We start from the raw sequence: 23,549 nt of genomic DNA, 5'->3' as shown, positions 1-23,549 counted from the left end.
CATTTATATTATATGATAGAGCTCTTTCTTAGATACTTGTTTTCTTCCACATATTTTTAAATGCAGTAAATACACCTGAAAACAGGCCTACACCCTCAGATATTGCTGTAATCATGTATACAAGTGGGTCTACAGGACTTCCAAAAGGAGTTATGATTTCTCATTCTAATATTATTGCTGGTATAACTGGGATGGCTGAAAGGATTCCAGGACTGGGGTAAGACCTAACAATCAGCAGAAAGCTGGTTCATTTTATATTTGTTTGTTTCTTCAAAGTTTAAGTTTGGAAAACGATATAGTGATGAAACATTAGACCTGCTATTTCTACTACCTTATATCAGAAATTATTACTTGGATGTGTTTATATAAATTATATAATTAAAAAGATTTTAAAAATTTAAATTTAAATTAAATTAAAAAAATCTTCTCCTTTGGTATTTTTCTTTTAAGTACTAACTTGTAAACTCTTACATGAACAAATTGTTCACTTAAGATACCCAGATAAGAGGAACAGTCTCACATTAATGAAATCTGATGCACCTGTCATATAAACAGATTTTTTATAGTTTTTAGAATCTGTAATTCACTTTTTCTTTTTCAATGCCAGTAAACTACTTGTCTGAATTTTTATTTTCCTTTTTAGAGAAGAAGATGTTTATATTGGATATTTGCCTCTTGCCCATGTATTAGAATTAAGTGCTGAGCTTGTTTGTCTTTCTCATGGATGCCGAATTGGCTATTCATCACCACAGACTTTAGCAGATCAGGTATTTCTTAACTAAATCAAAATTATAGAAGACAGGGTGTTAATTTTAATATATTTTTGAGAGTAAGAATAATTATAATTTGTTTTCAAATGTGCATTTTGAGTTTTCTTTAGAATGAGGTATAAAAAATGCATACCTATGTGACATGCTTGTTGAGGTTTTAAGTTCTTTAATGTAGAGCACATTTTAAAAAAATTTTTTTTATTTTTATTTTTAGTCAACAAAAATTAAAAGAGGAAGCAAAGGAGATACATCTATGTTGAAACCAACCTTAATGGCAGCTGTTCCGGTGAGAATTCAGTGCATAGTTTTTTATTTCTCCATTTATCTTTTTTTGTTTTTGCTCTTGTATATTTTACAGAATTGTCAATAAGTCAATTTATATTCCACTTTTGTTTTATTAGTAATCTGTCTGCATTATCTGCTACCTCTTTATCCAAATGTAATCTTGCTTCTGCAATTAGTTCCTCTACTTAATAATGAATTTGCTGATAATTATGTTTGATTTTCCAAAATTTTAGCTAATAGCTTAGCAGGAGAAAACTTAAGCTCAGTTGCAAGGATGGGGAACCCTTTTTTTTCCCCCTCAAGGATCATTTGTGTATTTATAGTAGGCCATGCAAAATGATCAAATAAAAGAACTCAAGTGGATGGACGAGGAGAAGGAAAGTCATTATTGTCTGTGATTGCTTTGGCAGGGCCAGACCAAATAAGTTCCCATCCCTGCTTTGTTGCATCACAATAAAATCATTAATTTTGTTAATTTTATTTTATTAGGAGAGTTATTAGCCAAATGACAGGAAGGGAAAAGGAAGGAAAACTTTTGTTCATCAGTTGTTTGACATTTTGATATTCTGACATTCTTGAGGGAAGATAAAAATTATCCTAAGAAGTTGGAATGATAAAAGTCCAACATTGGATGGTCAGGACAAAGGCACAGAGATGAGAGGAAGTTATTTGTAAAAAATCACTAAAAATCCAAATTGGTTAAACTGTCAAACTGAGTTTGGGAAGGGGAATTATAATGAGAATAATAAGATAGGTTTAAGGTTATGGTATTCTAAGCCTGATAGACAAGTTATCCTAGAGGGTAATAGGGTTGGATTAGAAATTGTTGAGTACGGGAATGATGTAGTTTTGCTGGTAATAGACTTTACACAGTGGTGATAATATGAAAAAGATAGATTGGAACCACATTGTAGAAAGCTGAAAATCACAAGGTCTTGGTACTTCTGGTTTTTGTCCAATAATTTTAGTAATCTCTTAATATTACATATAAACATATTAACAGTATTGTGAAAGTTACTGTATTAATATTCTGGTATTAAATATTCCTTTTTTTATCAATTAGGAAATCATGGATCGAATCTACAAAAATGTCATGAATAAAGTGAATGAGATGAGCAGTTTTCAACGTAACCTTTTTATTTTGGCCTATAACTACAAAATGGAACAGCTTTCAAAAGGCTATTGCACCCCACTTTGTGACAGGTAACTTACTATCTATCTATATTCTTCAGTGAACATGAATTAACAATGTTCCTTTTTAAAATGTCATTAAAGCCATATCACCTTTAGGTTTAACTGATTTTACATGTACAGTAAAACTTGACATCAGGTTTTCTTTAGTGTTTCAAAAGTTCTGTTTAATTGTGTTACCCATATTTTCTAACAAGCTTAGTTTCTTCCAGTTTCAGCTGTAATTCCTGATGCTTTCACATTTATTCTAGCATAAATCAAAAAACCCATTCAGATATTTCTTTTCAGTGGAAAGCAACAGTTGATGGAAAATTGTTTCTAAAATATTTACTATCCAACTTTTACATACAGCTTTTATGGATGTATGCGATAATTTGTTGTTGTTTTTTGAAGCAGTTTGTGGTTAAGTGACTTAGCCAGGCTCACACAGTGAGGAAGTGTTAGAACTCTGGTCGTCTTGACTCCAGGGTTGATGCTTTATCGATTTTGCCACCTAACTGTTCTGGTTTATACTGTAATTTTTCAGCACAGTACCAGCTGTGCCACGCATAACCCTTCTCTGCTGTTCCTTTGAATTTCCTTCTTCCTTCATAGCTCAGATCATATACTAATCCAGTCCCTCCCAGCAGCCTGCTCCTGTTGGACCCATATTACCTTACGCTGATTTGTATAGAATTGGCATGTGATTCTCTCTATACATTAGTCTCCCCCTTTAAAATGTGAACTTCTAGAGGAAGGAATGGTATTAGGAGAAATGTCATTTTTGTCTTTGACTACCACACCTGACAGTGCTCAGCACACACTTCCTGATGCTTTGGTTTCCAAAATAGGAAATATTTTAAAGTGATTTTGATATCTTTGATTTATTTTAAGAGTTAGAGGAAAGTCCAAATTTGATTAGTGTGAAAAAATACCTGAAAGATTGGTATCCATACTTTACTTAAGAAGCATTTTTTTTGTTTAAAGACAGATTATCTAATATAAAATATCTTTATATCATTTGAACAGTAATAACTTAGCTCTGAAGTGGAGCTGATCTGGACTCTAGAACTAGCTACCTGAAACAAGGTCACCATCTCTGTCCATCTCATTTTTTTATTATCTGAGATTTAGGGTTTTTGGAATACATGAGCATGGAAGGAGCAGGAAGCAGGGGACAGTGCCTGTTCGGGCTAAAATATTGACTCTGGTTTTTAGGTTTGTTTTTCGGAAAGTACGAAGCCTCTTAGGTGGAAATATCCGGGTCCTGTTATGTGGAGGTGCTCCACTTTCTGCAACAACTCAGCGATTTATGAATATCTGTTTTTGCTGTCCTGTTGGTCAGGGCTATGGACTCACTGAATCGGCTGGGGCTGGAACAATCACTGAAGGTCAGTGTTAGCCTGAAATATAATATCCATTCATTTGATATTTTTAGATGTTTCCCAAATGTTTTTCATTAAACATGAAGCAATTTTAGGACCAAATGAGGAAAAGGACAGGTAACTCTAGATACTACCAATATAAATTTAAAATACTTATGTAGAAACCCTCCAATGTATTGAAATGAACTTAAAAATAGTTTTCAATATGCTGACATTTTGAAATGATTTTTGAAACCTTGACTGTAAAATTAATTTTTTATTCTCAATACATTTAAATTACTTTGTCAGAGAAAAATAAAACCCAATTTTCCACATTGTGATTTAGGTGCCTATAATTATGCTACTTTGCAGACCATATACATAAACAAAAACAAATACAAAACTTCCAAATAATATAGGAATTCAAAAATACAGGGTTCAAAATATAATTGGTTTTTAAAAAAGACTGAATTAAGATGAATTTTGTGTTAAGAACTTTAATGAAAAGAAACTAATTATAAAAAATTTTGAACTTGTTTTTTAAACTTCATAAAAATAATTTAAAAATTAATTTCCTTTTGCTCTTTCAATTTATTTGTTTTTATCTTGGCAATACTTTGTCCAATATAACAACCTGTTCAATATAATTTGAATTCCTGTCACTTTGAATGAAATATAAGATTGCATAACAAAGTATCTTCATGATTCTAGATAGATCATTAACTTAACTATGGACAAGTGTATTTTTAAAACAGATGGGTATAGATATTTACTTGTGTTTTGAATAGACATAACAGGTAATGAATTACATATGCTTATATATATAGTAATAGTACTCTCCCTCCATGACTAATATTTATATACTGCTTCCTATACATCAGGCAGGCACTGTGCTAACCACTTCCCAATTATTTGATCTTCACAACATGCTATCAGACATTTTATAGATGATGAAAAGAGAGGTTAAATGGCTTACTCGTGGTCACACAGCTAGTGTCCAAGGTAGAATTTGAACTCTGATCTTGATTCTATGTCTTGCACTTTGCACTATGGCACCATATAGATGCTGTGTTTGTGTGTGTAACACACACACACACACACACACACACACACACATTTACAAATTTCTGAGATTGAAGTTACAATTATCAGGCTGTGTTTAAAGGGAGAGTTTTGTCTTTCAGGTGTATATTATACCAATTAAATCACAGGTCTAGTTCCTATCCTATCTCTAGACATATACATACTGTTCTGAATAGAGGCTGCTACAAAAAAGCTTTTTTCTTTCTCCCAAGAACTTAGTTAATACAAAATTTGAACTGAACTTAAGGTCCTTATTCAGAGAAAAAGAGGCTCAATGTTTTTTTAAGCATTAATACTTTAAAATTAGTTTTTAAAATTGCACCAGGATTTTAGGGTCTAAAATAGAAAGAAAGACCATTTATTGCAACTTACCTTATGCTATAAGTTACATTGTTTAATTACTTCGGACATAAAGAGTCTGCAGGTGTTGCCAGGGAATTTTTGATATTTCTGGAAACATCCAGTGATGTAAGATTAGTAAATTTACTACCTGATCATATAAACAATTTCCAAATAGATCAGGGGGAAAATAAGTGGCCATATGAAATGATATTAGTTTCTAACATACTTTAAAACTTGTTAGAAAAGCTGTATGATTTTTTTGATGATACAGAAAATTATAATCAGTTTTTCCTTTTTCTCAAATTGATTTTTTTCTCTTTTTAATCTAGTTTGGGACTATAATACTGGTAGAGTTGGAGCACCATTAGTTTGCTGTGAAATCAAATTAAAGAACTGGGAAGAAGGTAACAAATTTTGTACACTGTACATTAATTAGTATGTGATTGGACTTGTCAGTTTATATTTAGCTTTCTTACATTTAAAAAATGGAAAAAAAAAAGTTGTACTTTTTTCCTTTACAGCAATGATATTTTGTCAAGATATAATATTCTTAGTTAATTTTATTGTTTTAAAAAAAATTTTATTTAATAAAAATAAAATAAAAAAATTTAAAATACTTGATTATAAATAGCATAACTAATTGTACCAAAATAAGTTAGAAATTTATTAATAATGGTAAAACATTCATATCTTTATTATTCTGTCAGTAAAAACATTAGAATATTGGTATGTGATGTAAGGATATATTTTATCAGTTCATTATATGGAAAGAAAATTATTGATCCCCATGAGTGCATATTTATAAATATCTAGTTTTTGCTGCTCAAATATAAATTGAAAAAATAATTACATTTAGTTCTATTAAAAAATAAAAATCTTAACTAATCTGGAAGAAATCAATTCTTTGTTCTGTTTTTAGTAAATATCCTAAAGCTCTTCAGTTGCTATGTTAATAAAATAAAGTTCTCAGTGTTGAAAACATTTATCACAAAAACATGATACATATATATAAAGTATTTATTGAAATAAGTGTTGAACTGAATTATTCAGTCAGATTATTAAAATGTTTAATCATTATTCTCAGAGTTTACAAGTTACAAGCAAAGAACATTTTAAAAAGGAATTTTTAAAACAGTTGATTCATTTATCGTGCCATTTAAAACTGTTTCTCATAGTTTTTCATAGGAGGCAGAATTTAAACTCACATTAGTATAGAGGGATTTTAGGTTTTATATAATGTTTTCCTCCTAGCAATTCAATGTTAGGCCATTTGATGATCCTTGGACCATAGCAACACATGAAGCAAGGATAAATATAAAATGACCTGTAATCTTGATAGTGACCTTAAATTTCTGCTGTGATGAGGTCAGTGACAGAAAAGTAGATCAGAGGATGCTATCACACAGACTGTCTTTAAATGTTGAGTGTTATACATATAAGAACCTAGTTTCTTGACTGAACTGTTGACTGTTAAGTGCAATGAAGTATATAAATATTTTTTTGGGAGGTTTTCAAGTTTATTTTATTTTTTTTTAATAGTAGCATTTTATTTTAAAAATATATGCAAAGATGGTTTTCAACATTCACTCTCTCTTTTTTTTTTTTTCCTTGAGGCTGGGGTTAAGTGACTTGCCCAGGGTCATACAACTAGGAAGTGTTAAGTGTCGAGATCAGATTTGAACTCTGGTCCTCCTGAATTCAGGGCTGGTGCTCTATCCACTGCACCACCTAGCTGCCCCTCAACATTCACTCTTGCAAAACTTTGTGTTCCAAATTTTTCATCTTCCTTTCTATCCATTCCTTCCCCTAGGTAGCCAGTAATCCAATAAAAGTTAGCCATGTACAATTATTCTGAATATATTTCCACAATTATCATGCTATGCAAGAAAAATTAGATCAAAAAGGAAAAAAGCAAGTAAACAACAAAAAAGATGCAAAAACTATGTTGTGATCCATACTAACTTCCCACAGGCCTCTTCCTGGATGTAGATGGCTCTCTCCAACATAAATCTACTGGAATTGGCCTGAAGAATAATATAATTATATTATGATATGATTTACCATAATGGGATTTGGAAAATAAAACTAATTTGCAGTTGAACAGAAGGATATATACATTTTTCTTAGGCAAAAGGAGTTGGTGGAGTTGTACATCTATGGTAACAAAAAGTAATTTGTTGGAACAATTGGTTATCCTACCCATGCAATATTTCTGATAAACATTTACAAAGAGACCACCAAAAAAAAAATGATTGCAAGCTATGCTTCCACCTCTTATTGAATGCAAGGAGGTAGAAAAAAGTTGCATGTCAACATAATTTAATACTTGGTAAACTCAGTCTTTAGAGTGAGTGTAAAGCAGGAGAATGAAAACTTGTAAAAATGCTTTAGGAATTATAAAAAGAGATGCTTGTGTATTTTATACAACTCTTGTGCTCATTTATCATTAATACTTCAAGAAGAATGTTAAAAATTGAAGATGTACAACAAATGACATCATAAAAAATTAAATTGATTACTTTCTATCAGGAAACAAGTGGTTATAGATAAGAATAATTTCCAGGTCCTTTGTTTACATTTTAATTCATATTAAGCTCTTATTGGTGCAAAACATTGCTGACCTGGGGATACATACAAATCAAACATTCTTTGCTCTCAAGCAACTCATATTTTAATTAGGGAAGACAATACATTAGGAAGGTTGAACTGAAGGAAAAGCAATTGAAAAAGTGCTTGGAGCCATTCATCCCATGGTAAGAAACTTAATAGAAAAGAGTCTGAACCCAAGATAAGGTGAAAAAAAAAAAAAAAAGATAGGACTTGGCAAGTGAAGCAACTCCATTCTGACATGTTTTAAAAGCAAATTGATAACAAACAGTAGGAGAGAATTAAACGAATTATTATATGAATACAGACTATCACCATTTCCTTAGAAACTTTATTTAAAAAAAAAAAAATTCGCCCCTTGAAAATCAACCTTAGTCAAAACCTGATTTTTCACATCATAAGGATAGAGATGGCAGCCAAGAGCTATACTGCTTTAAAAGATTTTCAACATGTTTGTATAAAGTTGAGAAGAGTTCAAGGAAAAACAATGTTCTATTTTAAAAGATTTTTAAGTAAGGAAAAATAAGAATATCCCAGTCTCCCATTGAAGCTATATGAAACAAAAAAAAAAAAATCAACCTTTTTAATATAGTAAAGTAAAAAAAATTTGTTATGGCCATGTCTAGAAAATGTGCCCTGAGACTACCAAGTAATTGTAGGTAATCAACACAGTATCTTTAGAAGGTAAATCCTTCAAGAGCGTTAAGGGTTAAACTTGAATCTATTTTGTTATAAAAACAGATTTATCTGAATTTTTTTTTAAGCAAAATATTTTTCTTATTAGTAACAATGGAATTTCTTACTTGGACTTAACATCACAGATAATGGTAAAAAAAAAAATGAGGGTGGGAAGAGTAGCTAGACTGAACCAGTTTTTTATGGAGGAGATTGAATTAAAAGTTTTTACAGCCCTGAAAGCATTCAAGATATAAAAATAATATTTTATGCATGGATAGGAATCAATTTGGAGGTATGAGAATAAAATAAGCTTTCATAAAATCTAGACCAAACCACATCTTAATTGTAGAATTCTAGTGTTGGTTTTTTAAAATAGCATTTGATTTGGTTCTAGAAATTAACTTCTGACAGGATATTATATTAAACATTAACATTTAACATTTCATATATTAAAATCTTACAGGATTTTTTGGAAAAGATCCTGAAAAGCATCAAATAGAGAGGTGAATGCTTTCTAAAGGTATTCGCCACTGTCAGATTCAGATTAGGAGTGATTTTTCTCTAGATGGTGTGGTGCTTCAGTTACTCCTTTTTTGCAGATGACTTAGTATTGATTTCATTAAGTTCCAGAATGTTGTACTGTAAGTTGGACCTAGAACTGAAAAGGAATAGAGTTGATGTTACTACTTTTGGGTAAATTGTATAGCATTTTTCATGATCTTGAGAATTTTTCTGAAATACAGGTCCATATTTTGAACAGTGATGTTCTTCAGGTGATTCTGTATGGTGCCTCAAAGTAATACTTTCCAAATAATTAAAATTACTAATCACAAAAAGAACAATGAAAACATATGCATGGTAGGGATAGTGATGTACCATATTACCAATACATGATCTCACAAATGAGACAGCACAAAAGGATGCATCAGAGAGAAGGGTATGCTTGTATAAGGAGGTAGCTTGGAGCAGAGGATCGGCATTGGACAGTCCACACCTGCCATTCCATATATGGTTAAAAAGCTCCCAGCAGGTTGGGAGGCACTTGGATTCCTGGTGGAGAATTTGTGGTAGCAAATGAACAATAAACACTTAGAATGAAAAAGTGGTAGTGATCTGTAATCCATATCATTAAAGAGTACCCAAAATGAGATCACTGATCCACCAGAAGTATGCTCTGTATAATAAAGATGAGAAGTTAATTGGAATAATTTTTTAAAATTCAAATTTTTATTTTTATTTTTTTTAATTCAAAATTTTAAAGAAAAGCATAGCTTTAATAAAAAAGTTTTACCTCCTTTTTATTCCTTCCTCCAACCCACAGGCTGCAATTTAAGTGGGGGTGTGTGGCATCTTCCTTCTATTTGACTCTTCTCATTTTTACTTCATGAGGCAAGCTGATGGGGAAGAGGGATAAAGAGTTTCTCGATAATAGCTCTGGAAAGGTGGAACATTGCTGCTGCTATGTCCTTAGGTTATTCGGCCTTGACCATTTGCCCTGTGTTGGTGCCTTTTGGACTTATGAACTATTGCCATCTATTCTTTTGCTCTGAACCCTTAGGACTTCAGGGCCATTGTCTTTGTGACAGAAATTTTCTTATGTTGTATGTTTGTGTGTATGTTCCTCTCCTCAATAAAAGTATGAATTCATTAATAGCAGAGGTTGTCTTATTTTTCCTCTTTTTATCCCCAATGTTAGCACAATGTTTGATAAATAATATTTAATAAAATGCTTTTTCATTAATTTATTCTATGAAGATATTTGCTTAATCAGAATACTTTAATTCTTTGATAATCCTCATAATTTCTCAGTGCTCTGAAAGTATTTTCTTAGCACCATTAAATTAATTTATATCAGCTATTAATGCAGTTTATATTTTGTAATTTTATAAACATCATTTGTATGTGTGGTAAAAAGTAAAGATAGAAATGGTAATATATATGCTTCACATTATGAGAGCAATAATTACTAAACAATGAATGGAGTTAAAAGAATATGACATGTCTAATTTTTAATAATTTTGTAAAACATTAACAAGTTCTTGTTTCTGCACAAGAATGGTGTGCTTCCCTCTCCTTTCTCTGCAGGAATATTAGGAAATGCTAGATTTCATGTATACATATCTATAATAATAATTATTCAATCTATTAGTATACTTAAGCTAGCTGTGGAGGTTTAGATTTTTTTAATGATCATAGCATTTTTTCCATTTATATAGCTATATTTTTTCTAAAATAATTTTTTTTCTGTATTTCTAAGTCATTTTCAACCTTGGAAGATACAATAACAATTGCATTGAAAAATTTAGAAATATATACTTTTTTTTTTTCTTAAAGAGGTTCACATACAATGTAAAATAATTCTTTCTGTTAATTAGGTGGATACTTTAATACAGATAAACCACATCCAAGAGGTGAGATTCTAATTGGTGGTCCGAATGTGACAATGGGCTACTACAAAAATGATGCAAAAACAAATGCTGATTTCTTTGAAGATGAACATGGACAGAGGTGGCTCTGTACGGGAGATATTGGAGAATTTGATCCTGATGGATGTTTAAAGATTATTGGTGAGTCATCTGGTTATGGGTGTTGGAAGTAAATCCTTCTAATTCATTGTTCCAAAAATCTTATTTCAGTTTTAAGTTAAAATAGCTTAAAGTGGCACTGATCTTCTTGCCATCTTGTATAGTCACATAAATTAGAGAATTTATAAGAATTAATAAATTTTGATTGTTTTAGTTTGTGATTTTTTTTTTTTTTTAGCTATATGTTCTACTGTTTTATAATGCATTAGAATAAAGACTGCATCTGAATTAGGTTACCCTACCATATCAAAAATGAGAGTTTTTCCACAAAAGTATTTTATGTTATAAATTCTAGTGATAAGATTTTAGTTAAAAGAATTATTTTATGATTATGAGTTATATTTGCATGAATAATTTTTTGTTTTCAATGCTTTGGATTGTTTTCTCTTACCAAGATTGATTTCTAAATTAACAACTTTTATACTAGACAGATTTGGGGGCAAAATGAAAGTCTATATTCAGACTAAGATAGTCACTTCTAGTATGGATATTACATTCAATAATTTTTTTATAATATAAAAGTTCCAATAAATTCTATAACAATAATATTTTAGTATTTTAATGGTACATATTATTTCTGCCTCTATAAGTAGCACTAGTTAATGTGATCTTTCCTACGCAATAGATACTAGATAAGTTTTTGGTTTTATATTTTTGAGGAATCATGTTTGCTTTGTCCTTGGAGAGTTCCCACAAATGAGGCAACTCAACTCTTTATCATTTACATAAAAAGAAAAATTCTGGATGGCTTATTTGTCTATGGTGTTGAGATGGGGGGGAGAGGAAAGGTGTCTTAGGAACCAGTTGTATTGAGGTCTTTTATGTTTACTGTCATTTGGCCACATAAATTTGTTTAATTCACTAAACGTGGAGTACCTTCATTGTACAGTGAGCATTAGGAAAATTATTTTGACAACTATGGAGAATAGATTGGAGAAGGAAGAGAGAGGAAGTAGAAAGAGATTATTTCATTAAACTAAGTGAGAGGAAGTGAAATCCTGAAATGAACTATATTATGCGAAAAGGGGACAGGTACCAATTATGCTTTAGAAGGGAAGTCAACAAGCTTTGCCAATTGATAATTTGATATGGAATATGAGGAAAGGGATTAATAAAAATAACCCTGAGGTTTTGACTAGATGACTTAGAAGATGGTAATATCAACAAAAATGTCAAAATTGGAAGAAAGGCTAAGTTTATAGTGAATCATTGTACATGTTGTTTATATTTGACTCTGTTTTAATAAATACAATAATTTCTCCATGTAGTCTACTTAGGTCTAACTTAATAAAAATGTATTGAGCTAATATATTCTATTTTGAATGAATTTCTAGTTTGCCCATTTAAAAGATAGTTACTTTTATTTGTTAAAAGTGGTTCTTCCTCCGCTGCAGTGCTGGAGCTATTTGCCTAAATTTGCACTGATAGCAAATATTTGTAGTTATTACATAACCACATTTTAAAATTTTCATTTTGTTTTAGTTATTTTAAAGGTTTCCCAAGCTTATTCAATAAAAGTAAAAAAAAAAAAATAGATTTTTGATTTTGATGCCACTTTTAAAAAAAGGCAAATTGTTTGGCTTTTACTTTTAACAATATATATTTAATATTGCTTATTAGAGCCTAAATTCTTGATATATACACTTTGCTTAGTCTTACTATTATAAATTTAGTCGACAATTAGCTATTTAAGGATACTTAGTGAAAAAAAATATATATACTTTAATTGTTCATTTGTTACTTGTAATTTTCATCTTGGTGACTGATTCCTCTTCATTTATTTATTTTTTTTTATAACAGATCGTAAAAAGGACCTTGTAAAACTTCAAGCAGGAGAATATGTTTCTCTTGGAAAAGTTGAGGCAGCTTTAAAGAATCTCCCATTAATAGATAACATCTGTGCATATGCAAATAGGTATGGTAAGAAAATTTAATGCTATTTTGTCTCAACATTTTTTATGTAATTATCTTGGGCTTCTTTCTTTCTCTATAGCTCATTTCACAGTGATCTAAGTAGTTCCCATGGGTTCATTTTTCAGCTTTATGCAGGTAATAATTGCATCCATTTGATTGAACCTAGGTTGTACAAGTACCTGCCAAATAAAAAACTAATAAGTGATTTAAAAAATTGATTATTCTTAAATACCAAACTAGATAGTTAAGCTTCATGATATTTTATACTCCAATATTTTATACTCCAATTTTCTTCAACAGTTCAGGGTTGGGTTTGTTAAATTTATTTTGTTTTTTGGATTATTAATTCACCTAAGGATAGCAGAAGGAAATTTGGACCTTCTCCTCATTATCAATAAGTGAGGCATAATATCAGGCGGCAGATGCTCACAGAAGGAATCCACTACTGCTTAACAGAATATGAAAGAGATTCCCTATAGAAGGTAGTGATTTCCAGATTTTCCTGTTTGTGGATGATATTAGACTTGATTTCATCAAGTCTAAAATATTTTTTCTTGGAGAGAGATTTATGAATAAAAAAAAAATTGGTCCAATCTACACAGGAATAAATCAAATGGATGAACAGTGTCTGTTGTCTAGAATATTGCATAGAGTTGAAAGAACTGCTATTCAGGCTGTCTGTACTTCTCTCTTTGTTAGGCAGTGCATGTGAATATTAAGTTAGATTCAGAATTAAATGAGGGAAAGAGAAAGTTCTAAATTGCTTTGGGGAATTTTTTTTTTCAGATAATATGATAGTGTATTTTATTTTACTTTATTACAGCTTTTTATTGACAAAACCTTTGCATGGGTAATTTTTCTTTTTCTTTTTAAAAATTAATTTATTTAATTTTTTACAAAAATTTTATGCTTAGGTAATTTTTCAGCATTGGAAATTGCAAAGCCTTTTGTTCCAACTTTCCCCTCCTTTCCTCCACCCCTTCCCCCAGATGGCAGGTTGACCAATACATGTTAAATATGTTAATGTATAAGTTAAATACAACATATGGATACATGTTCAAACAGTTATTTTGCTGTACAAAAAGAATCAGACTTGAAACAGTGTACCATTAGCCTGTGAAGGAAATAAAACATGTAGGTGGACAAAAATAGAGGGATTGGGAATGTAGTGGTTCATAGTCAATTCCCAAAGTTCTTTCTCTGGGTGTAGCTGGTTCAGTAGTATTGGAACTGATTTGGTTCATCTAATTGTTGAAGAGAGCCTCGTCCATCAGAATTGATCATCATATATAGTATTGTTGTTGAAGTATATAATGATCTCCTGGTCCTGCTCATTTCACTCAGACATGGGCAATTTTTTCAACATTGACCTTTGCAAAAACTTTTGTTCCAACTTTTCCTCTCCTTCCTTCCACCTCCCTCCCCCAGATGGCAGGTAGTCCCATACATGTTAAATATGTTAAATACAATATATGTATACATATTTATACAGTTATTTTACTGCACAAGAAAAATCGGATTTAGAATAAAATAACCTGGGAAGAATAATAAAAATGCAAGCAAACAATAATAGAAAGAATATAAATGCTATGTTGTGGTTCACACTCATTTCCCAGTATTCTTTCTCTGGGTTTAGCTGGTTCTGTTCATCACTGATCAATTGGAACTGATTTGGATCCTCTCATTGTTGAAGAGAACCACTTCCATCAGAATTGATCCTCATATAGTATTGTTGTTGAAGTATATAATCTGGTTCTGCTCATTTCACTCAGCATCAGTTCATGCAAGTCTCTCCAAGCCTCTCTGTATTCATCCTGCTGGTCATTTCTTACAGAACAATAATATTCCATAATATTTGTATATCACAATTTACTTAGCCATTCTCCAATTAATGGGCTTCCATTCATTTCCAGTTTATAGCCACCACAAAAAGGGCTGCCAAAACATTTTACACATGTTGGTCCCTTTCCCTTCTTTAAGTTATCTTTGAGATATAAGCCCAGTAGTAACACTGCTGGATCAAAGGATATGCACAGCTTGATAACTTTTTGGAATATAGTTCCAAATTGTTCTCCAGAGTAGTTAGATCCATTCACAATTCCACCAACAATGCATCAGTGTCCCAGTTGGGGAAATTGTTTGTCTTTAGCTTTTGCAAGATACTCTTGAAAGTTTAAAAAAAAAAAAAAATTTTATACTAGTTTTTTCAGTCATGGACTACTACAATATCTATAAGAATCAAAAATTATCAAAAAATAGAGCAATGGCTATACCAATCAGACTCCCTAGAAACTATTTTAATGACCTAGAAAAAATAGCAAAATTCATATGGAAGAACAAAAGATCAAGAATTTTAAGGGAATTGATGAAAAAAAAAATTAAATGAAGGTGGTCTAGCTGTACCTGATCTAGAACTATATTATAAAGCAGCAGTCACCAAAACTATTTGGTATTGGCTAAGAAATAGACTAGTTGATCAGTGAAATAGGTTAGGTTCACAGGACAAGATAGTGAATAAAAATAGCAATCTAGTGTTTGACAAACCCAAAGATCCCAACTTTTGGGATAAGAAATCATTATTTGACAAAAACTGCTGGGAAAACTGGAAATTAGTATGGCAGAAACTAGACATGGACCCACACTTAACACTGCATGCTAAGATAAGATCAAAATGGGTCCATGATTTAGGCATAAAGAACGAGATCATAAATAAATTAGAGGAACATAGGATAGTTTACCTCTCAGACTTGTGGAGGAGGAAGGAATTTGTGTCCAAAGGAGAACTAGAGATCATTATTGATCACAAAATAGAAAATTTTGATTACATCAAATTAAAAAGTTTTTGTACAAACAAAACTAATGCAAACAAGATTAGAAGAGAAGTAACAAGTTGGGAAAACATTTTTGCAGTTAAAGGTTCTGATAAAGGCTTCATCTCCGAAATATACAGAGAATTGACTCTAATTTGTAAGAAATCAAGCCATTCTCCAGTTGATAAATGGTCAAAGGATATGAACAGACAATTTTCAGATGATGAAATTGAAACTATTTCCACTCATATGAAAGAGTGTTCTAAATCACTATTGATCAGAGAATGCAAATTAAGACAACTCTGAGGTATCATTACACACCTGTCAGATTGGCTAAGATGACAGGAACAAATAACAATGAATGTTGGAAGGGCTGTGGGAAAACTGGGACACTGATGCATTGTTGGTGGAGTTGTGAAAGAATCCAACCGTTCTGGAGAGCAATCTGGAATTATGCCCCAAAAGTTATCAAAATGTGCATACCCTTTGATCCAGTAGTGCTACTACTAGGCTTATATCCCAAGGAAATACTAAAGAAGGGAAAGGGACCTGTATGTGCCAAAGTGTTTGTGGCAGCTTTTTTTAGTGGCTAGAAACTGGAAGATGAATGGATGTCCATCAATTGGAGAATGGTTGGGTAAATTATGGTATATGAAGGTTATGGAATATTATTGTTCTGTAAGAAATGACCAGCAGGAAGAATACAGAGAGGCTTGGAGAGACTTACATCAACTGATGCTGAGTGAAATGAACAGAACCAGAAGATCGCTGTACACTTCAATGCTGTATGAAGAGGTATTCTGATGGAAGTGGATATCTTCAACATAGAGAAGAGCTAATCCAATTCCAATTGATTAAAGATGGAGAGAATCAGCTACACCCAGAGAAGGAACACTGGGAAATGAGTGTAAACTGTTAGCATTTTTTGTTTTTCTCCCCAGATTATTTTTACCTTCTGAATTCAATTCTTCCTTTGCAACAACAACAAAAAAATTTGGTTTTGCACAAGATATCCTATAACATATTCAATATGTATGGTAATACCTGCCATCTAAGGGAGGGGGTAGAGGAAAGGAGGGGAAAAATTCAGAACAGAAGGGAGTACAAGGGATAATGTTGTAAAAAATTACCTATGCATATGTAGTCAAAAATATTATAATTATAAAATTAATTAAAAAAATTAAAAAAAAATAGAACAATGGAGAGTGTATATAAAGAGAGCATAGAATATCACCAGTGATGACTTGTGCAAGAAGGGGCACAAAAGATAACCTTAAATGTCTTAACTGCTCATGAAGAACAGCTTAGAACAAGAAATGAAGGTCCTTATTCCTACCTGGAAGTCTGTTGTCCATAAAAATGATGATTATGATGACTGCTTTTACCCCTACCACTTTGAGTTTGAAACCTAAGTGAGACAATATGTGAAATCACTTTAAAAAACTAGGAAGCAGTATACACATGGAAGGTGTGGTATTCTGATATTATACAAAGCCATAGTTACACGTTAGCATTATTATTGCAGATTCTAAAAAGCATTGTAGTAGATGTAAAATGCTGGGAAATATTGAAGGAATAGATAGAACTTTGTTTAGTAAAATATGGTACTTTCAAATGTCATAAACAAAGGAATTTAGAGATTTTGTAGTTTGGAATTTCTTAGCTTATAGAACTTTGAAAATGACAAGTAAATATTTTTAGCTAGGTGTGTTACTCATTCATGGCTGTTCCATCTAAAATGTGTTAATACATAGTCTATCATTTTTTATATATTTCAGTTATCATTCTTATGTCATTGGATTTGTTGTGCCAAATCAGAAGGAACTAACAGAGCTAGCTCGACAAAAAGAACTTAGAGGGACTTGGGAGGAGATCTGTAACAGTCCTGAAATGGAAAAGGAGGTTTTGAAAGTGCTCTCTGAGGCAGCTGTTTCAGGTGAGTGCTCTGGTAAACTTTTTACAGAATTCATGAAAACTGTTGTAAGAAATGGGGAAAATAATTTTGGTACTTCTGATGTTACACAATATTTCCTTTACAAAACTTGTATGTCCTCCTCAACCAACTTTCATTTCTGTAAGATAAAGTTCAAACTTCATAGCTAGTTATTCAAGATGTTATTAATCAATTCAATCAGTTCTTCACTCTCTCTCCCTTTAGATAAATTTTCTTTTTCTAATGATGAACTTAATAAATACTAACAAAACTAAACATTTCCTCTTAAAAAGACGAATATAAAAAGGACCACTTATGAAACTGAAAATTATATTATGCATAACAAATGTATAGTTCAGATTTAACCTGGTCTAACACTGGTTTGCTTTTTTACCTTGTCCTCTTCTGACCTATTCTCTGGTATTGTGTTTTTAAATCATTCAGTTGATAATTTTTTTTTTCTTTGTTAAATCTCACTATCAAGTGCTGTATTGCCACAAACAAATCTAGTTAAACAAAACTGTCTGAAACTCAATGTCTCATTCTGTAGCTTTAGTTCATAAACTGTGCCAAAAAGTGGGAATTGGGATAGTAGTCTACACTGCATACATTTTCCCCTGCTTTGCTTATTTTATCAGCTCATTTCTTTGAATTTGTTCCTTTGGTCCTTTCTTATAGCATGGTAAATCTCTCACTCTGTTCTTAACACTTTACAGTCTGGCTTTTGACTCATTCAACCCGACCTGCTCCGTCTAAATGATTTCTTCATTGCCAGATGTAATGGCCTTTTAAGCCTCATCCTTCTCGATCTCATTGTCTCTGCCGACCACACTTAATCTCTTTAGTACCTTGTTCTCTAGGTTTTCATGTCCTGCTCTCCTAGTTCTTGTCTTACCTATCGTTCCTTCTTGGTTCTCCCTTGTTGGATCTTCATCCAGGTCATGCTGTGAATTGTGGGTGTCCTCCTAGTCTCTGCACATCTCTACCATTTCACTTGGTGATCTTACTATCTCATGTGATAATTTATGTTGATAATTCCTGAATCTCTTTACAGTTTCATTTTCACATCTTTTAAAGCTTTTTGAACATTTCAAGTTAGATGCTCTGTAGCCACCTTAAATTTTCATATCCAAACTGAATTAACTTTTCCCCCAATCCCTACTCTGTTCTGAATTTTTTTTCCTTTTAAAAAAATTTTTTTTTTTTCTATTTTCTTTTTTTGGCTGAGGCAATTGGGGTTAAATCACTTGCTTAGGGTCACACAACTAGGGGATGTTAAGTATCTGAGTCCAGATTTGAACTCAGGTCCTCCTGACTTCAGGGCTGCTGCTCTTTCCACTATGCCACCTAGCGACCCCTGAATTTTCCTATTTTTAAAGATTATCACTGTCCTCCCAGTCACCTTGAATCACAACCTAGGTGTCATCCTTGACTGTTCACTTCCATATCCCCAAATCCAGTCTTTTACCCAGGTGTATTGATTTGAGCACTTGACAATTGTCCCTTAAGCCTCCTTTTCTCTGGTACCACTCTAGGGTCCATCTTTATCACTTCACACCTGGGTTGTTAATAGTAGCCCACTGGTTGGTCTTCCCCAGTTTATCTTCTGCTTACCTGTCAAAATGATCTATGTTACCTCCTTGTTAATAAACCCCAGAGGTTCCCCACTGCCTTCAGAGCCAGTCATGAAATCTTCTATGGGCTGTGCAAAGTTCTTCATAACTGTCATTCTTTTTTATTACTTCCCCACCTCTTCCCTTTTCCTCCAGTAATACTATTTATCTTGTGTAAACAGGATATTCTCATCTTCCAAATTTCTTTTTATTTTTACAGGTTGGCTTCCTTCAAGTCCAAGCTAATATCCCACCACCTCTTGGGGGCTTTTCCCATCTCCTTTAATTGAACATCTGCTATTCCATATATGTCTTGTATGTCTCCTGTGTGTTTGTTGTCTTCCTTCTGACATCACAGACACTTTTACTCTTCTTTATATCCAGTACTTTGAGCATAATGTCTGAAACACAATAGGTGCTTAATAATGTAGTCATTTATTTTACATTTATTCAACCACTCCTTTGCGTTTTTCCTTTTGATTGCTTTTGGGGTATATACTTAATATTATTGCTAATTGAAAGGATTTTCCCTTTTAAAATTTGTTCCCTGACAAGAATATTTATCTCTAACAGAACTTTTCATAATATTTGGGTGTCCTGACAGAAGGAATGGGCTTTGTTTAAAAACCATGCCAATAGTTATGATGATTTTTTAAATGAGGGATAGTACATATTGTTAATGGGCATTTTTTACACTTTTGAATTTTGAAACTTTTTTTTATGTCATGGCAGCAGGTCTGGAAAAGTTTGAAATTCCAGTAAAAATTCGTTTGAGCCCAGATCCATGGACCCCCGAAACTGGCCTGGTGACTGATGCCTTCAAACTAAAACGCAAAGAACTTAAAACACATTATCAAGAGGACATTGAGCGAATGTACGGAGGGAAATGATCATTCTCTTTTTGCACCTGTTTGCTACAGTGAGCTCAGATCAAATAGGAAAATACTTGAATTGCATGTCTCAGTCTTTGAGACAAACACCATTCCTCATTTTAAGCCTAAACTGTTATTTCTCATGACATCACCATCTTTAACTGACAGGATTAGTAAAATTTTAAGACAGCAAACTTGTGTCTGTCTCTTCTTTTTTTTTTCACCCCTCCCCCATTTTACTTCACTACCTATGACTATATTTGTCAGTTTGTGGATTTTCCTGAATCATATTGGGGAAACTGATTTTAAAATCTCAAAATTTTTAAAAATGATTTATATATCCTGTATAATGTTCAGTTTGTAACTTTTTAAAGTTTGGTTGTATAGAGGGATAACTAAGAAATATTAGAAATGGTTGCTTTTGGGGCCTTTTTTACTTACAGTATTTAAAAACAAAAGGATATTGATGTGAAATTATGTAAATTTCAAATGCTTATGAATCAAATCATTGTTGAACAGAAGATCAGACTTGTTGTGTGTAATTATTGTCTTGTATGCATTTGAGAGAAATAAATATATTCAGGCTTATGATTTAAGAGATCAACATCTTGTGAACATGTGCCTGACAGTTTCTTCTTTAAATATTTAATTTTAAAACGGGAAAATAATGAAGTTTGGTCATGGGCACTGTATATAATGAAGCAATACTACAGGTCATTATTAATTCAGAAGATATTTAATGTAGCAAGTATAATGCCAGTTAGTAACTCTCCTCTAATGGTTTTACTTCAAAATCTATTCAGACAGTTTTATACAATTATTAAAACTGGGAGGACACTGAAACTGTCAAAGGAAAACAACTCTGAAGGTTCGACAAGGTATTTTTTTAAAATGGTAGTTTAAAAAGCCAAACATCTTTTTTCTACATCAGCCTTAAACATTCAGGTTTCTATATTTTGCAATTCATGAATCATTGAAAACTGTCATATCTCCTAGCTGTGGTCCAAATGGCTTGATTATTTCTTGTTTTTAAATTTAGGATTTTTTTTTGGATATAAATTTGCAGCAGGTTGTATTTATTTTACATGGTATATGTTAGTTGGATATTTGAGTAAGTCCTTCTTGTAAAAAAGTCTTCAACTTTTCCCCTTTGCTAATTACAAATGTTTTTTATCTTGAAGGATATGAATATGATATATGAATAAAAATGGGGCCATCTAGGATTGAAAAAGTGTTCTCATCAAGGTTAACATGATAATTTAGAAGGCATTCTTCTTATTAACCTTTAAGTTAGAGAATCACTAGATATTTGATTCCTACAATGCTGCCTGTCTAATAGATAAACTTTTTGAAGTGCTTTGGAATTTATAAAACATTACCCAAGGAATTAGAGAATATGACAACAAAGATCACACAAATTTGAAATGTGCACAAATCAATGCTTTTTAATTTATTGGCACACTTTTCAGCAACATGTTACATGAAATATTTTTTTACCTATTAACATAAAAGCACAGTTCATAAAAGTAACTGCATCTCAGCTCCTTTAAACATAAAAACAAAGGCAAAAATATTAAATATTTGGCCCCAGATAACTTGGGTAAGATTTTTGAATGTTGAGCGACTTAAGACTAAATGGATGTATGTTGCTTGGTTGGAAGGCTTTGGTTGCATCACAAAGGTATCACACCTTGAGAAATAGGTTTTTTATTTTTTGTTTTGGCTTTTCTTTTTATCATGTATTTGCAAATTTCCATTTTTCTAATTTGGGATTCTGTTGCATTCTACAATATACTTTCTTTCAGGTGGGGGGATGTGCTTAAGAAAAATAGAATTTAGTTACAAAAGATTAGTTAATCAGTTAGCATATATTTCAAAGCTGAAAAATATTTTTTCTTTTTCCTTTCAGAAATAGCTATTGAGACTTAGCTGACTTCATTATCTACTTAGTCTCTCATTTGTTGATAGGCTTAGAGTGGAACATTGGTTCAGTACACCAAATCTGAGCCAGACTCCTATAACCACAGTAAAACAAGAATGTTGAGACTAAGTATATAGAACAAATGCTATTCATCTTTCAATTAATCTTGCATTGTCATCATTAGGAAAATTAAATAACTTTAAAATGTTTTATTGTGAGAGATACTAAGTTATTTTGGTGACCTGACAGATAAGAAAGGAAAGAAATCAGTTCTAAGGTGTTTTCCTTGGCTTTGACATTGTTCCTGAAAATATTAAAATAAATTTTGAACTATGTCAAATTCCAGATAAAAGACATTTTGAATAGGGAGGTTTCCTGGATTGATTAGGAAAATAAGATGTTTGAAGAGTTCTCACAAGTTTGTTGCAATAATCTCCATAATTCTTCTTTCTGTGAAGATCAGATGTGCCGACTAAGGAAGCATTCTTCTGTTAGTAAAGTAGTTTGCTGAAATGAAAGTTAAATGCAGTGCAAAATTGAATCCATGGCATTAGGTGATGTCAATTCCCTAAGTAATAATCTTTTTAAAATGTCGACTTGATAACCTCTATAAAATCCCGTGGAGCTTGTCAATTTTTCCAGCACCTGCCAGTAAGAATAAGATAGCCTGGCATACATTTTTCTATTTGCTGCCAAAGTTCACAAGCTTATAAACATTTTTGTATTTGAATTCTTAGAGACCCTGTGATGCAACTTTTTTTTAAAGCTGTGATGTGTGTTCATTTCTTGGGCCTGTAAGAAAATTGTATACATCTGTGTTTTATATAAAGTGGTCCACTTTTAAACAGTGTATATATTGGACCATGCTGAAAATGTAACCGAATGACCAGTTGTATATTGTAATTGGTTATTTAATGTAAACTCATTTTCAATGTATTCTTGGTTGTTGCTCTTACCTGCCTGAAAAAAAGTGTATATCAAAGAGTTATGTTGTATGGATTATTTATTTGTAATTGGACAAGTTTCAAGAATAAAGAAATGTAAAATAAGTTTAAGTTAAACCCTGAATTTTTTACTTTATTGGGTGCTTCTATATTATTTTCAAAAAGACTTGTTTTTAGACTATTAAAACTTATGAGTTTTCAGAATGTGGGAACTCAGTTTTTCTCTTTTTTTATTATAATTTCTCCCTCCCCTATTTTTTTTTTTTTTTTACATAGCATTTGCTTTGAATGAAAATTATCTTCATTTTATCACTTTAAAGGTTTTGTGTGATATTTAAGTCCTAGGGTGTTTTACATACTAACCTTTTAAGTATTTCTCAATGTTTCTTCCATTTTTTCCCTATGTGCTTTGCTTAGCATCTTAAAAAGCTGTACTTTTTCAAATGGCTACTGGTAGAAATAACATTCACATTTGGAATGTGAGTACCAAGATTTGTGCTACTTTATACCATTTATTAGAGATGATTGATAATTTAGTGACAACTGAAATAAAGTTTTTGAGGGGCGATATCTTTGGAAGAGGATGGCTGCAGCAGTATTTGAATACAAAAGATTTTTTTTGGATTGGAGTTGACATTTAATACTGGGATTAGGATAT

At 31.9% G+C, this 23,549-nt stretch overlaps 1 protein-coding gene across 9 annotated transcripts in view; it reads left to right on the top strand.

Annotated features, from left to right (window-relative positions):
- The window catches only part of ACSL3 (acyl-CoA synthetase long chain family member 3), a 68,498-nt gene extending 48,278 nt beyond the window's left edge, over positions 1–20,220 (top strand). For 6 of the 9 annotated variants that reach the window (XM_074298614.1, XM_074298610.1, XM_074298612.1 and 3 more), the window contains exons 6-15: positions 67–217; positions 644–767; positions 985–1,056; positions 2,119–2,258; positions 3,444–3,616; positions 5,344–5,418; positions 10,675–10,866; positions 12,685–12,799; positions 17,387–17,544; positions 19,887–20,220. In XM_074298614.1, coding sequence (XP_074154715.1) covers positions 67–217; positions 644–767; positions 985–1,056; positions 2,119–2,258; positions 3,444–3,616; positions 5,344–5,418; positions 10,675–10,866; positions 12,685–12,799; positions 17,387–17,544; positions 19,887–20,044 — 1,358 coding nt within the window. In that variant the 3' untranslated portion in view covers positions 20,045–20,220. The remainder of the gene's footprint in view (positions 1–66; positions 218–643; positions 768–984; positions 1,057–2,118; positions 2,259–3,443; positions 3,617–5,343; positions 5,419–10,674; positions 10,867–12,684; positions 12,800–17,386; positions 17,545–19,886) is intronic. The other 3 variants (XM_074298616.1, XM_074298618.1, XM_074298617.1) reach the window with 1 other exon arrangement.
- Positions 20,221–23,549: the final 3,329 nt, after the last annotated feature.

Source organism: Sminthopsis crassicaudata, chromosome 3, assembly GCF_048593235.1.
Source record: "Sminthopsis crassicaudata isolate SCR6 chromosome 3, ASM4859323v1, whole genome shotgun sequence".
NCBI lineage: Eukaryota > Metazoa > Chordata > Mammalia > Dasyuromorphia > Dasyuridae > Sminthopsis > Sminthopsis crassicaudata.
The sequence above is the reverse complement of the archived record's forward strand: the minus strand, read 5'-3'. Positions and strand labels throughout refer to the sequence as shown.